General features: G+C 44.4%; 1 protein-coding gene across 1 annotated transcript in view; it reads left to right on the top strand.

The window, feature by feature from the left end:
* The window catches only part of LOC119164282 (uncharacterized), a 56,725-nt gene extending 43,622 nt beyond the window's left edge, over positions 1–13,103 (top strand). Inside the window, exons 4-9 of the mRNA XM_075871325.1 lie at positions 1,047–1,215; positions 4,758–4,955; positions 5,668–5,918; positions 7,377–7,583; positions 9,188–9,380; positions 10,931–13,103. Of these exons, the coding sequence (XP_075727440.1) occupies positions 1,047–1,215; positions 4,758–4,955; positions 5,668–5,918; positions 7,377–7,583; positions 9,188–9,380; positions 10,931–11,084 (1,172 nt within the window). The 3' untranslated portion in view covers positions 11,085–13,103. The remainder of the gene's footprint in view (positions 1–1,046; positions 1,216–4,757; positions 4,956–5,667; positions 5,919–7,376; positions 7,584–9,187; positions 9,381–10,930) is intronic.
* Positions 13,104–15,624: the final 2,521 nt, after the last annotated feature.

The following is a 15,624-nucleotide window of genomic DNA, read 5'->3' as shown; positions in this document are numbered from 1 at the left end:
CATGGTGCCGCTTCCACTATAGCGATTGCGCGTGGCCAATGTATTTCAAAGAGAAGTAACATGAATAAACTTGAGGCAGCTGCAATGCCTAATTTACCATTAGGCTATTGTTTCAGGTTTTTTCCTTGCAAATTGTGCCCATAAATGGCTACAGTAATTCACTTCTTTAGAGGAGCACCCCATGTTGCAATGGTTTAAAAACTTCTAGCATGTTTGTAACATATTAGCGTTTGAGAAATACTAGGTCACTCTAGATGAATGTGCCGAAAAATGCGTTCACGGCAACTTCAGGTATCAAAAGATGAACCAGCTGGAGCACTTATGTAGTTCTGAAATTATTCAGAAACTTCTATGCTTTTCTGCCAAAGCAAGATGCTCGCAGGAGCAATGGTTGACGTGCAATCACGTACCCTTGTTTCATTCCCATGACAAGACTCACGCAACAAAAGAACATTTTCAAGCGCAGCCGTACTTAAGCAAGCGTATTCACAAGATGTGGTTAGTGAATGTCGTTCAGTTTAGGTAATACGGCACGCTGTAAGCAAAAAGAACCGTTCTTCAACACAATTTGTTCATTGTATGCTGCACTACAATCTTAATATTGATGTGGTAATATATACATGTATATTATACCTCACGCTGCCTCCTTTACTATTTTTTTCCTACTTTGGGAACAATTGTTTTCTAAATGGTAGCACGTTTGTTAATTATGGTAATATCTCTCAGTTGGCTGCATCTACTTTATATTATTTTGTCATATTTTATGTTTCACTCAAATCTTGTATACCACTATTTTCTTGTAGCGTAGCTCACTTTGAGTCTGAAGAAAAGAGATAATAACAAAGGCGTAATTGACAGGCAACAAGACGAGCACTGTTTCAGTTGCTTGCTCTTTCTTCTCTTTCTACTGTCTCTTTCACTGGGGATCAAACTTGGCTGTGGTAAAGCAAAACGAGATTTGATGCAACAAACTTGCCTCATCTGAAGTACTCGTGTGATCTCCTTTCCTCCCTCTCACATGCTCGTACGATCTGAACGCTCTGCAGGCTGGTTCGGACTATTTCTCATCGTCGCGTCGGCATTCGCATCAGGATACAGTGGCTGGAAGCTGGGAGAGTGCTGGACCATCCTGGAGGAGCGATGGGCAGAGTACAGAGGACACGTGCGGGACCCGTACCCATCCATCGCGTTCAGGGCGTACGGAAAGTGGGCCAAGTACGTCCCTGTTTTGCATAGGCGTATCAGCCGGGGGGGAGGGGGAGGCAAGGAAGGCTGAGCCTCCCCACTTTCGACAGTGGTCACTGTCGGCTGCATGCTGGAGAAAACAACTAAGGCGAAACTTTCCTTCACCAACCAGCCGGGGGGGGGGGGGGGGGACAAGGAGAGCTGAGCCTCCCCACTTTTGACAGTGGTCACTGTCGGCAGCATGCTGGACAAAACAACTAAGGCGAAACTTTCCTTCACCACTGTAATCCCTCAATTTGGTTACGAGGGAGATAAAATATTACGAGGAAAATTTACAATATAGTGATAATTTTTCAAGATTTCAGCAGTGACGATTTACTCGAAGGCTCCTTGCGACAATCTCCGCCCTACGCTGCAGCGCTGCAGAGCAGGCTAGCGCCGAACAGGGGCTCTATAATACTACATCACTTGTTCATGTCTTTATCCTACTACGACTGGTCGATGCAGTTAAAGAGGGGAACGAACAAACTTTTTATGGACCGGTCAAAGCATTTGCTGCTTCAGGAAAATCATTTTCTTTTATCAAAAAGCATTACCAACACCGCTGCTTTATCGACGCTGCTGTGAGCACATGATTGCGAATAATCTTTGTAAATATTTTAGTTTCGCCATACTGGAAGCGCCAAGAAAAATATCCGCTTTAGTCTCCAATAAATCTTATCAGCCTTGCTTATTGCAACTCTAAGTGACGGCGACTTGCTTGCAAAGTGGCGACGAATAAAGTATAGTAGACTCGAGCTCAGTGGGAAGCTAAGTAGATAAAAATGCTCAATATACCTTTGGTTCCTCAAGGATTGCTTCAGATTTAAAACTGAATAATTTGTGAGCTGTCTTCATTCGTTGAAAATTTCTATGAATGGTAAAATATCTACTGTTGAGGAGGCCGCCGTCAACTTAATTGTAATCATGCGGAAAGTTTTGAGGTAACCGCAATGCATAAAAATCGTAACGTGTAATATTATTACATGCATGACAAACATATACGTGTAGTACCAGTGCATGCTGCTTTCAACTGTCTGTCTTTTTTTTTACGCTATCGAACAAGTGATGTGTGCATGAAAAATCACATAAAAGTGCGAATGCGTCCAAAAAGCTGTCTATCTCATGATGCGGCTACTGACTGTTAATGCGTGTTAGTGAGTGAGTACAGTGAGTGCTGAAAGTTTCGAAGATTTGCAGTGCAATAGATATGTGGTTCCCGCAGCGTCATTCACGGTAATATTCATTAGGCGGTGTGAATTGTGAATAAATAAATAAATTTGCTATTTAGCCTAGTGAGTTCTCTCAATTACCACTAATGGATATTACCTCCGCAGCAGCGCCATGAATCTACAACCGTTTAACCATTGCTTAGCTTCGTAAAATTTGCCTAATAGATTACAGCTATCCTTTGCTAAACCACGCTGTCACTCGGCATTGAAACAACGTTTGCATTGCCTATTAATATAACTTACGTTACATAACAGCAAAATCGGTCAAAGCCACATTCATTTAGTTCCTTCGATTAAAGGATAATGTAATTGGTTCATGCATTAGGCACTTCTGTGTGCCTGTTCTAGTGCACCTGCCCTCCCGTGGCTGACAAATCACTGTTATTTCCACCTGGCAGGGCCTGTATCCAGCACAATATTATTGGCCAGCTTGCATAACACAAGCAGCATCGAAAAAGTAGAACAACTTCTAGCACCCCATGATGCTCCGTTTTTTGACCTTGCTGTTCATCAGCGCTTAGCGCTAATATGGACACACCAGTCTCCGCAACATCAGCGGAGATTAATTACTATAGATCACTTGCTAATGGATACCACAAGGCAGAAGCGCTAGGTAATTAACCCCGCACAGGCGCAGCCTGACGTACGTGCACCATTTTCTCGAACATCACACTATGTATGAAGAATATACTAGAGCAGAGTATAAACAGCAGTGGGAATAAACAGGTAATATAGCAGCGAAATACAACAAAAGCGTAAGCTGCTGGTAATGGCATCTGCTTTTAGAGGAACTAGGAAGTGAGTTGCGTGTGCTTAGTGGGCAAGTGCGCTTCCTTCTGACACCGTAGGCTGTACAGCTGCGTTTGGAAACGACAGATAATGAATCAACCTCGTTGCACCTGCAGTACAGACGCGTGCTCTGGACAGGAAACGCTACATCGTAAATAGCGTGCGCTGCCAAAATTAAATTGAGATAATGAGGTAAGGCCACATAAGGGTGGTATCACTGAACGATGTGTCGATTCGATGAGCTGACATTTTGTGGAAAAAGAAACCTGCTTGGTTTATTGAAAGCTAGCCATTATGTTTATAGTTTCATAACTATGCAATGCTATCAGCCCATTATTAGACACAGCAATAAGTACGTCAGCGTTCTTCGAACGACAGTGAGGCATTCTCTATAATTTCACATAAAAGCGAATGCAGGTCTACGTATCAATCTGACAAGGACGCAATCATCACGGCATGAAATCGCACTTGCAACCTCAAGCTTCTAGGACTGCCCACGAGCCACCGAATTTGGTACTGTAATGCTGCCAAGCCCATCGCATCAACAAAACTGTTTGTAAGAACAAACAAACAAACAAACAAACAAACAAACAAACAAACAAACAAACAAACAAACAAACAAACAAACAAACAAACAAACAAACAAACAAACAAAAACAAACAAACAAACAAACAAACATATCTTGTTTGTTATTTTACGAAATCGTTCTTTTTACACATCGTCGTTTCTTAAACGCCGTGAAACGTTTTGTAGCATTAAAAAGTTAGAACAGCAGGAGCGCTAGCGAAAGAAGAGAAGGAAGACTGTTGTTGTTGCTCGCGCTCACCCCACTTGATGACCAGTCGGTTTACCTCTGCCATTTTTCAATAAACGTGTCTTCGGCTTACCGCTAAAAGTTTATCCTCAGTTTCATTAAGTGTATTTACTATACTTCCCCTGCAAGGGTTAATACCATCACGCAGGAGAAAGCGTAATGACGTCCACGATTCTTTACATGAAAGACCCTACAATCGCACCGGCTAAAGGTAGCTTCCCAAGGTGTGTCACGGACATTTTTAAGTGAATCCACTAGCAATCCTGTCCAGTATAAAGGCCTTCAATGTCAACAAGTATTTATGATGATCGCTACTAAGCTGACCATTAAGTAGGTACATGATTAATTAAGTACGTCGCTAACATTACTTGAACATAAACATCGCCAGCAGTGCAACGAGACAGGACAACATAAACAAGCGAACACAAGCGCAAGAAACTGATTTGTTGAAAGAAGATCCACACGGACGCAAGCTTCGTAATCTCATCTGCCCACCTATCCCTATGCTAACCCGCTTGCCTTCTCCGGGAATCCAGTCAGTTGCCCTTAATGACCTCTCCTAATGACACGCTGATATATTACAGGTTTACACATCAGTTACGATGGTTACGTGTTAAGAACACTGGCTATGCCCACCTCGTTGACATTTCTGTAAGATTTCTGTGTTCTTCGCTTCCTGGTTCTCCAACGCCCGCAGGTTGTTCACGTCGACAGTGCAAATCATGGGCCTGTTCGGCTACGGCTCGGTGTTCATCCTGCTCTCAGCAGAGCTAGTCATGGATGTCATGAGGCAGTTCTTCGGCGAGAAGGCCACGCTCACGTTCTGCTACTGGCTCATCATCATCTCGGCCGCCATGGGTGTCCTCATGTTGCTGGGAACGCCCAAGGACTTCGGGTGAGCAGTAGTCCATTGAAATAGTAATCGAATAATAGTACAAAGTGGTTGGGGTTTTACGTGCCAAACGGCGATATGATGAGGAGAGACGACGTAGTGTAGTGCCATGTAAGCCACCTGAGGTTTTTTGATATGCCTCTGAATCTAGGCACGCATGTGCCTGGCGGTGAGTCTCCATCGAAATGCTGCCTCCGGGGCCGGGATTTGATCCCGCGACCTTGGGGCAGCAGTCGAGAAACTTGAATATCGAAGGGCGATTCGATCAAGTGGCAGGTTTCTTGTTCGACGGGTCCAGCACGGGGGAGCACTCGTCACAGTACGACAAGAGGTATTGCTTCGCACTTCTGACGCAGTATTCACAGAGGACTTGCTTCAGGCGCAAATATAGCTCTTACGGCCATGTTCACGTTACTTTTTCCTCAAAATTCTCCCACCTCAATGTAAAACTAAAAGTAGCCTTTTCTTTGCATTTCCCTCCTAAATTGTCGTTGGTTCACATGGTGGCTAGCTGTTGCAAAGGTTAGCTCTTGCCGGCCTCATCTTCTCTCCCACTGATGAGATAACCTAGCCAAGCACATTTCATAAGGCCCTCGCCTTCCTGGCTCCAAAATGAACCCTTTTGTCGTGAATAGGGAATGTCACTCATGCACGAACAGCTTTGCCATTTCGGGCCTCTGGTTCAACTGCGCCCTGTTCAATTGTTACGACGCAGGTTTGCCGCATTTGGCGCCATGGGAGCTACGGCGGCGGCGTTCCTGATCGTCGTGGGCGTGTGCTGCGTCCGGATGCACGACGGACGGGCGGCGTTTCCCCGGCATCCACCACACATTGGTTTCGCGCAGTTCTTCAGGGGATTCGGCACCATCATGTTTTCGTACGGTGGTGCGGCCATGTTCCCCACCATCCAGAACGACATGCGGGACAGGAGCCGGTTCCCAATGGCCGTGGCGTACGCCACCATTGGTGAGTGCAAGCCCGCTGTGAGTCCGTGGGTTGGACATAGGTAGTCCAGAAAATTGAACCAAAGTTTGCCGAAAAAGAAAAGCAGGAGAACCCAGCTCACCCGCAACAATCGCTTCCAGCGCGTTAACAATGATGGACTATCAAGAAGATTTCAGTGTCACTGCATTGTGAATGAATGCGATAGCAACGAACTTGAATATCATGCGAAAGACGGCAGGCAGCTCAAAACTTGCAGCGCACTGCTCAATTAAAAAAAAACAACAACGCACGAATTGAACACATGCAAGTCGAACGCAAACAAGTGTCGCAGATTGACACTTGAAGTACACTACTCAATAACGAAGAAAGACACAGCATAAGAATGTAATTATATACACAGGACGAGTGCGCACTAATAACTGTCACAGTTGTTACTACTCTGTGTTTGAGAAGCGCGCTGCAACTGTCGATTACGCACAACGAACTAACCCCTACTTTGACTCTTATAGTAAGCAGCTGACACCTTATTCATAATGCGGGTGCGGCAGAAAGCAAAGGGACTTTCGTACACTGCGCAGCAATCAAGTCAATCTTTACGGGGAAAGTATAAGACGAATGTACAAGTCAACCCTTCACGAAATAAGCTCGCACGTGTAGGCGACTACTCCCAGCAGAGAAATATATTGGTGGTACAGCCAGGAGGGGAGCGCGCATCGAAAACTCCAGTGAACAATTAGTGCGGCGACGATCTTCAAAGGGCACCCTTGGTGCCATCTCGTGGTGGCTAAGGGCAAATGCTGAAGCTTCTCTGAGCTCTGCATACTGCCGGCGAGCAATGGTGACAAATAGCATGCCGTTGGCATTCTTAAGAACTTATGCTTTGTGGGAGAGTCTTTTAACGCGTCGCGGGAGCAATGTCTCGCCTTTTTGGATCCTTCGTTCACGCACTTGGAGAACAGTTTCTTATGAAATATTTTACTTTTCTCTTAAATATATAAACGAAGCATGACGGAAAAACCAAGGGCCAAACCCGCCGAAACTGTCCCTACAATTGCGATCGCAATGAATTTATAGTCTTCCTGATATTTAGAAACTGTACTAAAAGACTTGGAATATATCTTAATGTATTTACGGTTCGGCATATGCTCAAGTGAACTACATAGGTACATACATATGAATGCGTGTTTACTTATTGTACATAACAGCATGTAGTCGCGATGCATGACAGCTTCACAGCTTTGCGCTAGGAGAAGAACGCAACCAGGCATTTTTTTTCGCGGTAGACGAGACAAGTCTACCAGTTTTATTGCATTTTCGGGCGTGTGTACTTGAGCATGTATATATACCTATACAAAACAGAAAGTGTTCGAAAGGTGGGAAAAGAGGACACCCCCCCCCCCTCCCTCCGTGGCTATGCCATTGGCATAAGACAGTTTTGCGGTGGCTGGCCTTCTTTAACGAGCGATTTTCTTTTGCCAGCTCTCGTTGGTCTGTACGTGGTAATGGCCACACTGGGCTACCTGACCTTTGGCAACGACGTCGGAGCCAACATCCTGATGTCCATCGGTGACGGAGGTGTGAGCATCGCCGTCCAACTGCTCTTCATCGTGCACCTCATCACGGGCTTCCTCATCATCATTAACCCCATGTGCCAGGAAGTCGAAGGACACATCGGCATCCCAACAGGTTCGTACATGCAGCGTAAGATGCTGCGTTCTGTGTGACCTTTTAAATAAAGATTGGTGTGCTAGCGAGACCATAACACGAGAGCATCTGAAGTTTGTTCAATTTGTCATTCTTCCTCACAGATGATGTTATTTTAGCAAAAAAAATCTTGTTGACTAGAAGTGATATTATTTTTATTTGCTCATTGTTCTCAAGAACATTATGCCCATCAATGGCCGCATTGTTTCGTGGTATGCATGCTCTCTGTATTTAGCAATATAATGTAAACTTCACAAATACACAGAAATTGCAAATCTTGACTCATTGGCGCGTTTCATTTTGCTGTCTTCTGAGTACTTATGAATATTACGAAGAATTTTAATCACACCTCAAGTTAGCGTCAATTGAATAGTGAACAACATTTTGCGAGCAGAGAATCCGCTGCAACCTAACTGCAAAAATTGTTAACCTAGCGCAACTAAATTAGTTGAGTAACATGTGTTAATGAGTTCTCAAGTGACATGACGCAATATCATCTTAAAGAATTAAGTGGCGAATGGCAGAATAAAATAAAGTTTTTTAGGCAAACTGCTAGTCTGCATTTATTGAAACGATTTAGAGGCGATTCGTGAGGTCTTCACATGAGAAGTCCGTGACGTGAGTAGCAATGTCAGGATGAATACAAAAGCAGAAAATGATTCCGAATGATGAAAATGCATAGCATAACCGATGAAACAGCTAGAAAAGCAAGAAAAAAATGGGACAAGAGCACGCGATGAGAAAGAGAAGACTAAGTGCACTGCTTCACTGACACTAAAAGAATAGCATTGAAAAGCTGATTTAGCAAACATTTCTTTGTCATAGTCAACGTTGGCGTGGTTGGTCGCGAGCGAAAAATCAGTGTTGCCCATGAGCGAAAATATGAGATATATGCAAAAAAAAATGTTTCCGTTCTTGCAAATATTGAGCCAACGCTGCTGCACGGCAAGCAGGCATTCTATTACAGAGCTAATTCTACCATTACTTCGGCCTGCTTTCAAAAAACAACAACAACAACAGATGAATGTCATTTAGTGCGAGGAGCGTTAACACGTGTAATGTTGCTTGTCAGATGCGTAATCATGCCAGGCGTCAAGACATGTTAATTGCACGACGAGTAAGGGTTAACAGGCCCACCCTCTACAAAACACTCAGAGACATTTACTAATGATCATCAACAAAAGCATCAACTAAGTGACCAGCTGCGTAGGTTGATGTGATGCCTTACGGACGCGTAGTCATTACTTCACTGAATCGTAACGAAAGAACAGTGACGTATTGGACAATTTGCAACTGTACGTGAAATATGAATTCTTAGATAGCTTTTGACGCTCAATGTTTTTCGCACATACGTTGCTTTCCTTGAGGTATGATTGAGTTGTCGACGTAGAAGCAGAATATGGCCACTGATCGACAAGCTAATGCGAACAGGATCTGCTTACGCTCTGACGCGCTACTCTTGAAGGCGATGCTCAGGATTACTCGAACACTGTTTAGCTATTTCACATAGCCGTGTAGCGTTGGCGCCCTGGCAGCACTTCCACTCAATTGGCCTTCAAAGTTGGATCTTCATCCTGCTTTTACAGAGTTCACGTGGAAGCGGGTTGTCATGCGAGCGGCCATCATGTTGGCGCTGCTGTTCACCACGGAGACGGTGCCGCACTTCGGCAAAGTGCTTCCCCTCGTGGGATCCTTCATGGTTGGCCTGACGACGTTCATCCTGCCCTGTCTCTTTTACTACAAGCTCTGCTCCCAGACATCGCCCGAATGGAAAGAGAGGTGAGCGTGATGGTTATACTCAATAATCCTACCCGCCTCGCTGGTGCAGTCACTGTTGCTTCGGAACGTGCCACAAGACACTCACTGCGGTCTTGTCAGGGCCCTCCACGCGCATTCGAGCTGCAAGCCACCGCATATCATCTGAAAGTACAGTGTCATTTTTTTATGAAAGGGAACACGCGAACGCGTGGCCTGCACACTCTGGCGGCTGCTGGCTCTGCGTTCAAGCGGGTACAACAGCAATCACAGTCTCTTTTCCCGTCATCTGGCGGCGAGGAAAACAACCATTCGTTGCTGATACGAAACCAGCGGCAAGATTGCGACACCCTTCCCCTTCGAGGTGATTACGCGAGAGCCAGTAATCGCCTTGAAAGGGGAGGGGTTGCAATCGTGCTGTTTTATATCAGCAACGAATGGTTGTTTTGCTCACCGCCAGATGACGCGAATAGAGACTGTGGTTGCCTTGGCTCCCACTCGAACGTGATGCCAGCAGCCGCCAGAGTGCGCTAGGCCACGCGTCGCCGTGTTTTGAACATGGTTTTCGACCCAAGTTTGGTTTTCGACCCAAGATCGACCCAAGTTTGACTAAGCGAGTTTGCAATGCACTGACGTCTCCATATTACGCCTGATTGCGTGATGTCCCAGTGAAGCAAAAGTGACTGCAAAAAAGACGTCACATATTTTACCAATTTTCGACGTAGGAATGGCATCATGATATGGTTAGAATTTTTGCGCTAAATCTGTCTAGATAATTTTTCACATGATTTTCAATGTACGTTCACTTTGATGGTCTGAATAATAAAACGTGGCTGGGTATTTAGGGCTATAACTATCGCTCCATGGGAAAAAGAAATCGTGACTAGATCTACGGCTCGGGCCTAAATGAATTCGGCAACATGGTACGCTATCTGCAACACTTGCCTTTTACGCAGCTGATGATGTACCAAGTTATACAATTGGGAACTGGACTCGTTGCTGGTCATAAGAACCTGAGGCATGCACTAAGTCACCTTGACGCTCTAAGTCGAGTGTATTGTCACCTTCAAAGCCTCACGTGAACATTTCGAGCACCTCACTTACGACCGCACTACTTCCGAGACAGGCCCACATTTAATCAAGAGGTGGTCAAGTGATTATGACATGATGACGACGTCGCAAATATCGACCATCTGCGACGTCATTTTTTCGTCACAAGATTAGGTCGAGACAAACTGTCCCCTCTTTACACGACTATCTCTCAGGTAATGCCACGTGGTATTTGTAACGCCTCATTCGCCTGCAGTGCTTGTCTCTAAGTTAACGTGCAACGAAGCACCTAACGATTTCGTCTTAAATCAAAGCAGGCTCGAGACGAATTCCAAAACTTCCCTTCCGGAAGTGCATTCTTTTTCATGAATCAGCCAGCTTTCTTAATCATACATGACCTGCATCGTCATTGACAAAGGTGTTCACACGGAAAACGTTCTAGCGTAGAGTTTTTGTGAACAAGGGACCTGGTTCTTAGCTTGGTTGAAGAATGTTAACAAGCTGGCTAACTTCAACCTTCGCAGGACCATTCCGACGTGGGAGAAGGCGGTGATACTGGTCATCCTCGTCGCTGGTCTCATTGGAACGATAGCCGGCACGGGAGCTTCTATAGAGGATCTCGTCAAGCCCGGAGCATTCGCCCTGCCTTGCTTCATCGACCCGAACGTGAAGCCGTGACCAACGACGTCGACAGAGTGAACGCGACGACCACCGTTTGGTTGGGAACGAACAACGCTGCCCCAGCCGGCTTCGAATGAAAGATCTGCAAGATGGAATGAAAGGCAATGAAAGGCTCAAGTGTGCATGGGTGTTTTAACTGGACAGAGCGTGTTTTCAGCCTGCTCAGCTCGGTTTGCCCAGTTGTAAAAGTACTCCGGAAACCGTAGCACACTACACGAACACGAAACTTGGTGAAGACAGGACGAGCGCCTAATGGCGACAAAGAATTGGCCCACGGCCATTTCGGATAAATCACGAAGTAAGGAAAATGCTTCCACACTTTGTTGAAGAGGCTATTATTTGCATTGAACATAGATCAGACTACGTTGAAACAGAGCACTGCGATTGCAAGTGTGCTCAGTTCAAACAAGAACTTTTGAACTTACCAAATGCAGGACTGTATATATGTATATATGATGCTTTTCTTTTTATTTCTTTTATATACTAACAACCAAGTGTAAGTGAATAGCCATCGCAAGGAAACGCCAACAAACCGTTCATTTATTTCCTATTTAAAAAGACAGCACAAGTGCGTAGGCATTTGCCCTGTCTTCATTAGGCCTCGTGTTCCTGTAGTACGTTATGATTTACGAAGTACAATTAACTACCAACATCCCTAAGCGTCCTCCCTTCTGTCAAACATATTGGCGGACGTTTTGGACTACGAATGCGTATGCGAGACGCTTGCAATGGAGAACTGCTGTATCATATAACTCGTGCCATGTCGTACATAGCTTTACATGAGTGTTTAAAAACTTGGGGCATTCAGGGGTTGCAGGTGCTTGTATTTTTGTATTTTTGCTAGAACCACTGGGACCATCACAGCGAAAATTTTCTCGAGTGATGTAGCATTACTTGGCATGAACAGGATGGTTAGCTATGTTTTATATGTATTATACGTAAAGCGCTTTGAGGTTATACTATAGACAAAATTGAGTGTCTTCTACTATAGATAGCACAGCATCTCAATGTCTCAGTAGGGCCTCTTGAGGAGCCTGTTATCGCACAATACTTATAATGTGATCTACGACATAAACCAGCATAAATACATACCTAAGCTAAAGGATTATTGATAGGTTTGCATATAACCCTGAATTAATGTATATGTCCATTTAATCAGGATACTGATTTTACCCTCAATATACGAACCTCCACACCTAAACGGTACAACAATATCTACGGATGTTCCCTTAAACGTATTTCTAACGCACTACTGCTCCAAATTACGTGACAAAACTAAATAGCAAGGAAAAGTATTTATACCAAGATTTATTCGAAACATTCCCGACCAATTCTTATGAGTTTATTGCTGCATACACTGAGAAAGTGCAAAACGTTCCGCGTAGGCAATTGACGAGGCCTCTGGTTTCATAAGCTGAGTGAATATTATACAAAAGATTAGAAGATGTCATTGTAACAACCTTTCTTGGTACCGAAACGCCCCCTGAAATTCAGACCATCTGTTATCTGTCATGGTTCATTTTTTATAGAAAGTGTTGTCTGAAGAATAATCGAAAGAATGTGAAAATCTTCACAGCTTTCTTTGCAATAATGTATAAAATGTAGGTTATGCTTGAAGGCCCCTGGCTTTGCACCAAAGGATTGGCTTCAGCTGTGTACTCTATGAATAGTAATTGAGAAAAGGCCAATTTTGGAGCAATCTAAGCTCATCGGTGGCGTAATATCCTCCGGAACGTCATGGTACAAAGTTAGGTACAAAGTTAAATCAAGACGATGCTTCTTTGGCGGGCCTCGGAACGTTCTCTTCGTATTGTGCTTGAGTGGTTCACGTGGTGCTGTTGCTTTTACCAAAGGACTGCAAGACGCCTAGGGGACAGCGTACAACAGGAGTCTTTCCTGTGCATATCTTCACATTGCAGCTCATTTTAGAGCTTTTATATTTTATGTACAGTTCAGCTGCATGCTCGTTGGACATGATCACGAATATTACAGTAAATATGTTTTTTCCCCCAGAAACCTCGACTCTGTTTCACTTCTCTACGGAAAGCTGCGAATACGTTTTCTGCCAGGTTATGAACTCGAACTCTACGACGAAGAAAAAAAAAAAAAGGTTTAGTGGAGCTGCGTGATTTATTGTTCAAAAATCACCACCAGATATGTAAAAGGGCATCAGCTCAGGGGAAATAACAATAAATGTTACCATTTAACGCTACAAAGACAGCTTATGATTATGAGAAGCACTGTAGTGAAGGGTTCTGGAAATTTTGATCATCAGAGGTGCAACAACGTGACCTCAATCTAAGAAAACGGGCCTCAAGCATTTTCACCACCGTCAAAAATGTGCGTGCCGTGGTCGGTACTCGATCCCGTGACCTACGAGTCTGCAGTGTAACACAATAACCACGTGACAATCGCAGCACGTTTTAGTTCAGGGGCATTCGTAGCGTACGTGCCCCCGGAAACTGTCGAACTGGAGATTTTTTTGTGAACGGTGGTGGTTGCTGGTATCTTACGATGACTCCGGTAGCGCAAAATAAGGTCTGAAAAAAAAAAAACGAGACCCATAAGGACGAGGGCGAGGGCAAGGAGACGAATGACGACGAGCGCTGTCCTTGTGCAAGTTTTCAGTTCGCGTCAAAGTAATCATCATTTGCTTGAAGCTGTCGTTTAGGCCAGCACACACTTATCGGCAAGACCGACAAAAGCAAGGAGACTTGTCGGCATGTTCACTCTACGGACAGTCCCATATTTGCTCGGCGAGAGTTTTTCTTGTCAGCACTGCGGAAGTTATCGAAACCACGAGAATGCCTGATACCACGTAAAAACACATGACTTGAGTTTCTGATAATTTTTCCATATTCATTTCTGGGAGAAACGCAGCGTTATTTATTATGAGACTAGAGAAAAAGATGGCCTTGCCTTTCTTTCTTTTTTTATACGCACCACCACCTTTCCGACACTCCTGATTGATTGACAAGTGAGGTTTAACGTCTCAAAACCACCATATGATTATGAGAGACGCCGTAGCGGAGGGCTCCAGAAATTTCGACAACCTGGTGTTTTTTCAACGTGCACCCAAATCTGAGCACACGGGCCTACAACATTTTCACCTCCATCGGAAATGCCGCCACCGCAGCCGGGATTCGATCCTGCGACCTGCGGGTCAGTAGCCGAGTACCTTAGCCACTAGACTACCGTGGCGGTGCAACCCGGCACTCCTGTCTTTCAAAATGACCATGGTATATATATGTTGTAGCGGGTAAGTGTGTGGCCGAAAACACACTGTTTTGGGCTAAAGAAAAAACTTACCCGTAATATGACACAAAATCTACATTGTGCGAGGGAAAACCTTTATCCCATTCGCATTTCTCGGGTATATGTTTTGGCAAACACGTTAACAATGCAAACGCACAAAACCGAGACTAGTCAAAATCTTCTGTACTACTTGCGAAACAACACGCATGTGCGAATGCCCCAGTTCCGTGCTTTTCGCTCCCCTGCTGATACAAGCTGTCAGCGAGGACAGACGATTTGTCGTCTTGGCGGGCATGCTACACCAATGGTAATATGAGACTGCAATATAGGAGTTACGTGGAATTTCGTCGTTCTTCTGAGTTGTTCCAGAGTCATGCCAACATAGTGTATAAACAAGTGCTCTAGTTTGGGTAAGTTCGTGTGGCAGGTGCGGAGTTAATAGTGTGAAAGACGAAAGCGTAAGATGTGAAAACAGAAGAAACAAGCAAATTCATAACTGAACTGAGCAGTTTTCATGTGTTCTTATCTTTCGTGCTGATTAACACAGCAGATGGTTCGTAAAACGAAAAGATTGCTCAAAGCACTCTAGGAATGACCATTACAAAGCTTGCTCATTATAAACTGGAAGTCGGGAAAGATGCTAACCTTTGAAAAACGAAAAAAGAAACTAACATTGTAGTTAGTGCCTGGATCACCGCAAAGCACTCGAGTTTAATAGGGCAGCAGAGATGATGAGGGTGATTGACTTTAAATAATAGATCTACCCGCGCTGTTTCGAAACTGCTATTACGGATCCAATGTTAATAATTTTGTCATATTGTAGATTAGAAATTGACAAAGCACAGTGCAATTTAGTGCCTTTTATTCATTTCTTATCTTTACCTTCATGAGCAGACTTCGCCCACGTAATCAGAAAATACTTTTTGCTTCATAATGAAAAGTTCACTTGAAGTACACCATCTTTGCCGGTAGAGAAAAAAAAACAGATTGCTTCGAAGTTAGCTGGAATCATTAGAATATCCCTAATTGTTTCGTATGCAATAATCTTTGAGGAATAAAACAGTAGGGGTCACCCATTTGACTAATCCACTGCCCGTGCACCGAGCTAATGGATCCACCAGCTGCCATCGACCATCCCCCCTGTTTTTTTTCTTTCTCTGTTTCTTTGTCTTTTCATTCTCTGTGTTCGCTTATTCGCGTGGATACTCTAACCGAGTTTTCAGCTCAGTAGAAGGCTTCGTTGACAGCCACTTTCCAATCTTGCAGAGCGAGAGTTTTTGCA

Source organism: Rhipicephalus microplus, chromosome 8, assembly GCF_043290135.1.
Source record: "Rhipicephalus microplus isolate Deutch F79 chromosome 8, USDA_Rmic, whole genome shotgun sequence".
Taxonomy (NCBI): Eukaryota; Metazoa; Arthropoda; class Arachnida; order Ixodida; family Ixodidae; genus Rhipicephalus; species Rhipicephalus microplus.
The sequence above is the reverse complement of the archived record's forward strand: the minus strand, read 5'-3'. Positions and strand labels throughout refer to the sequence as shown.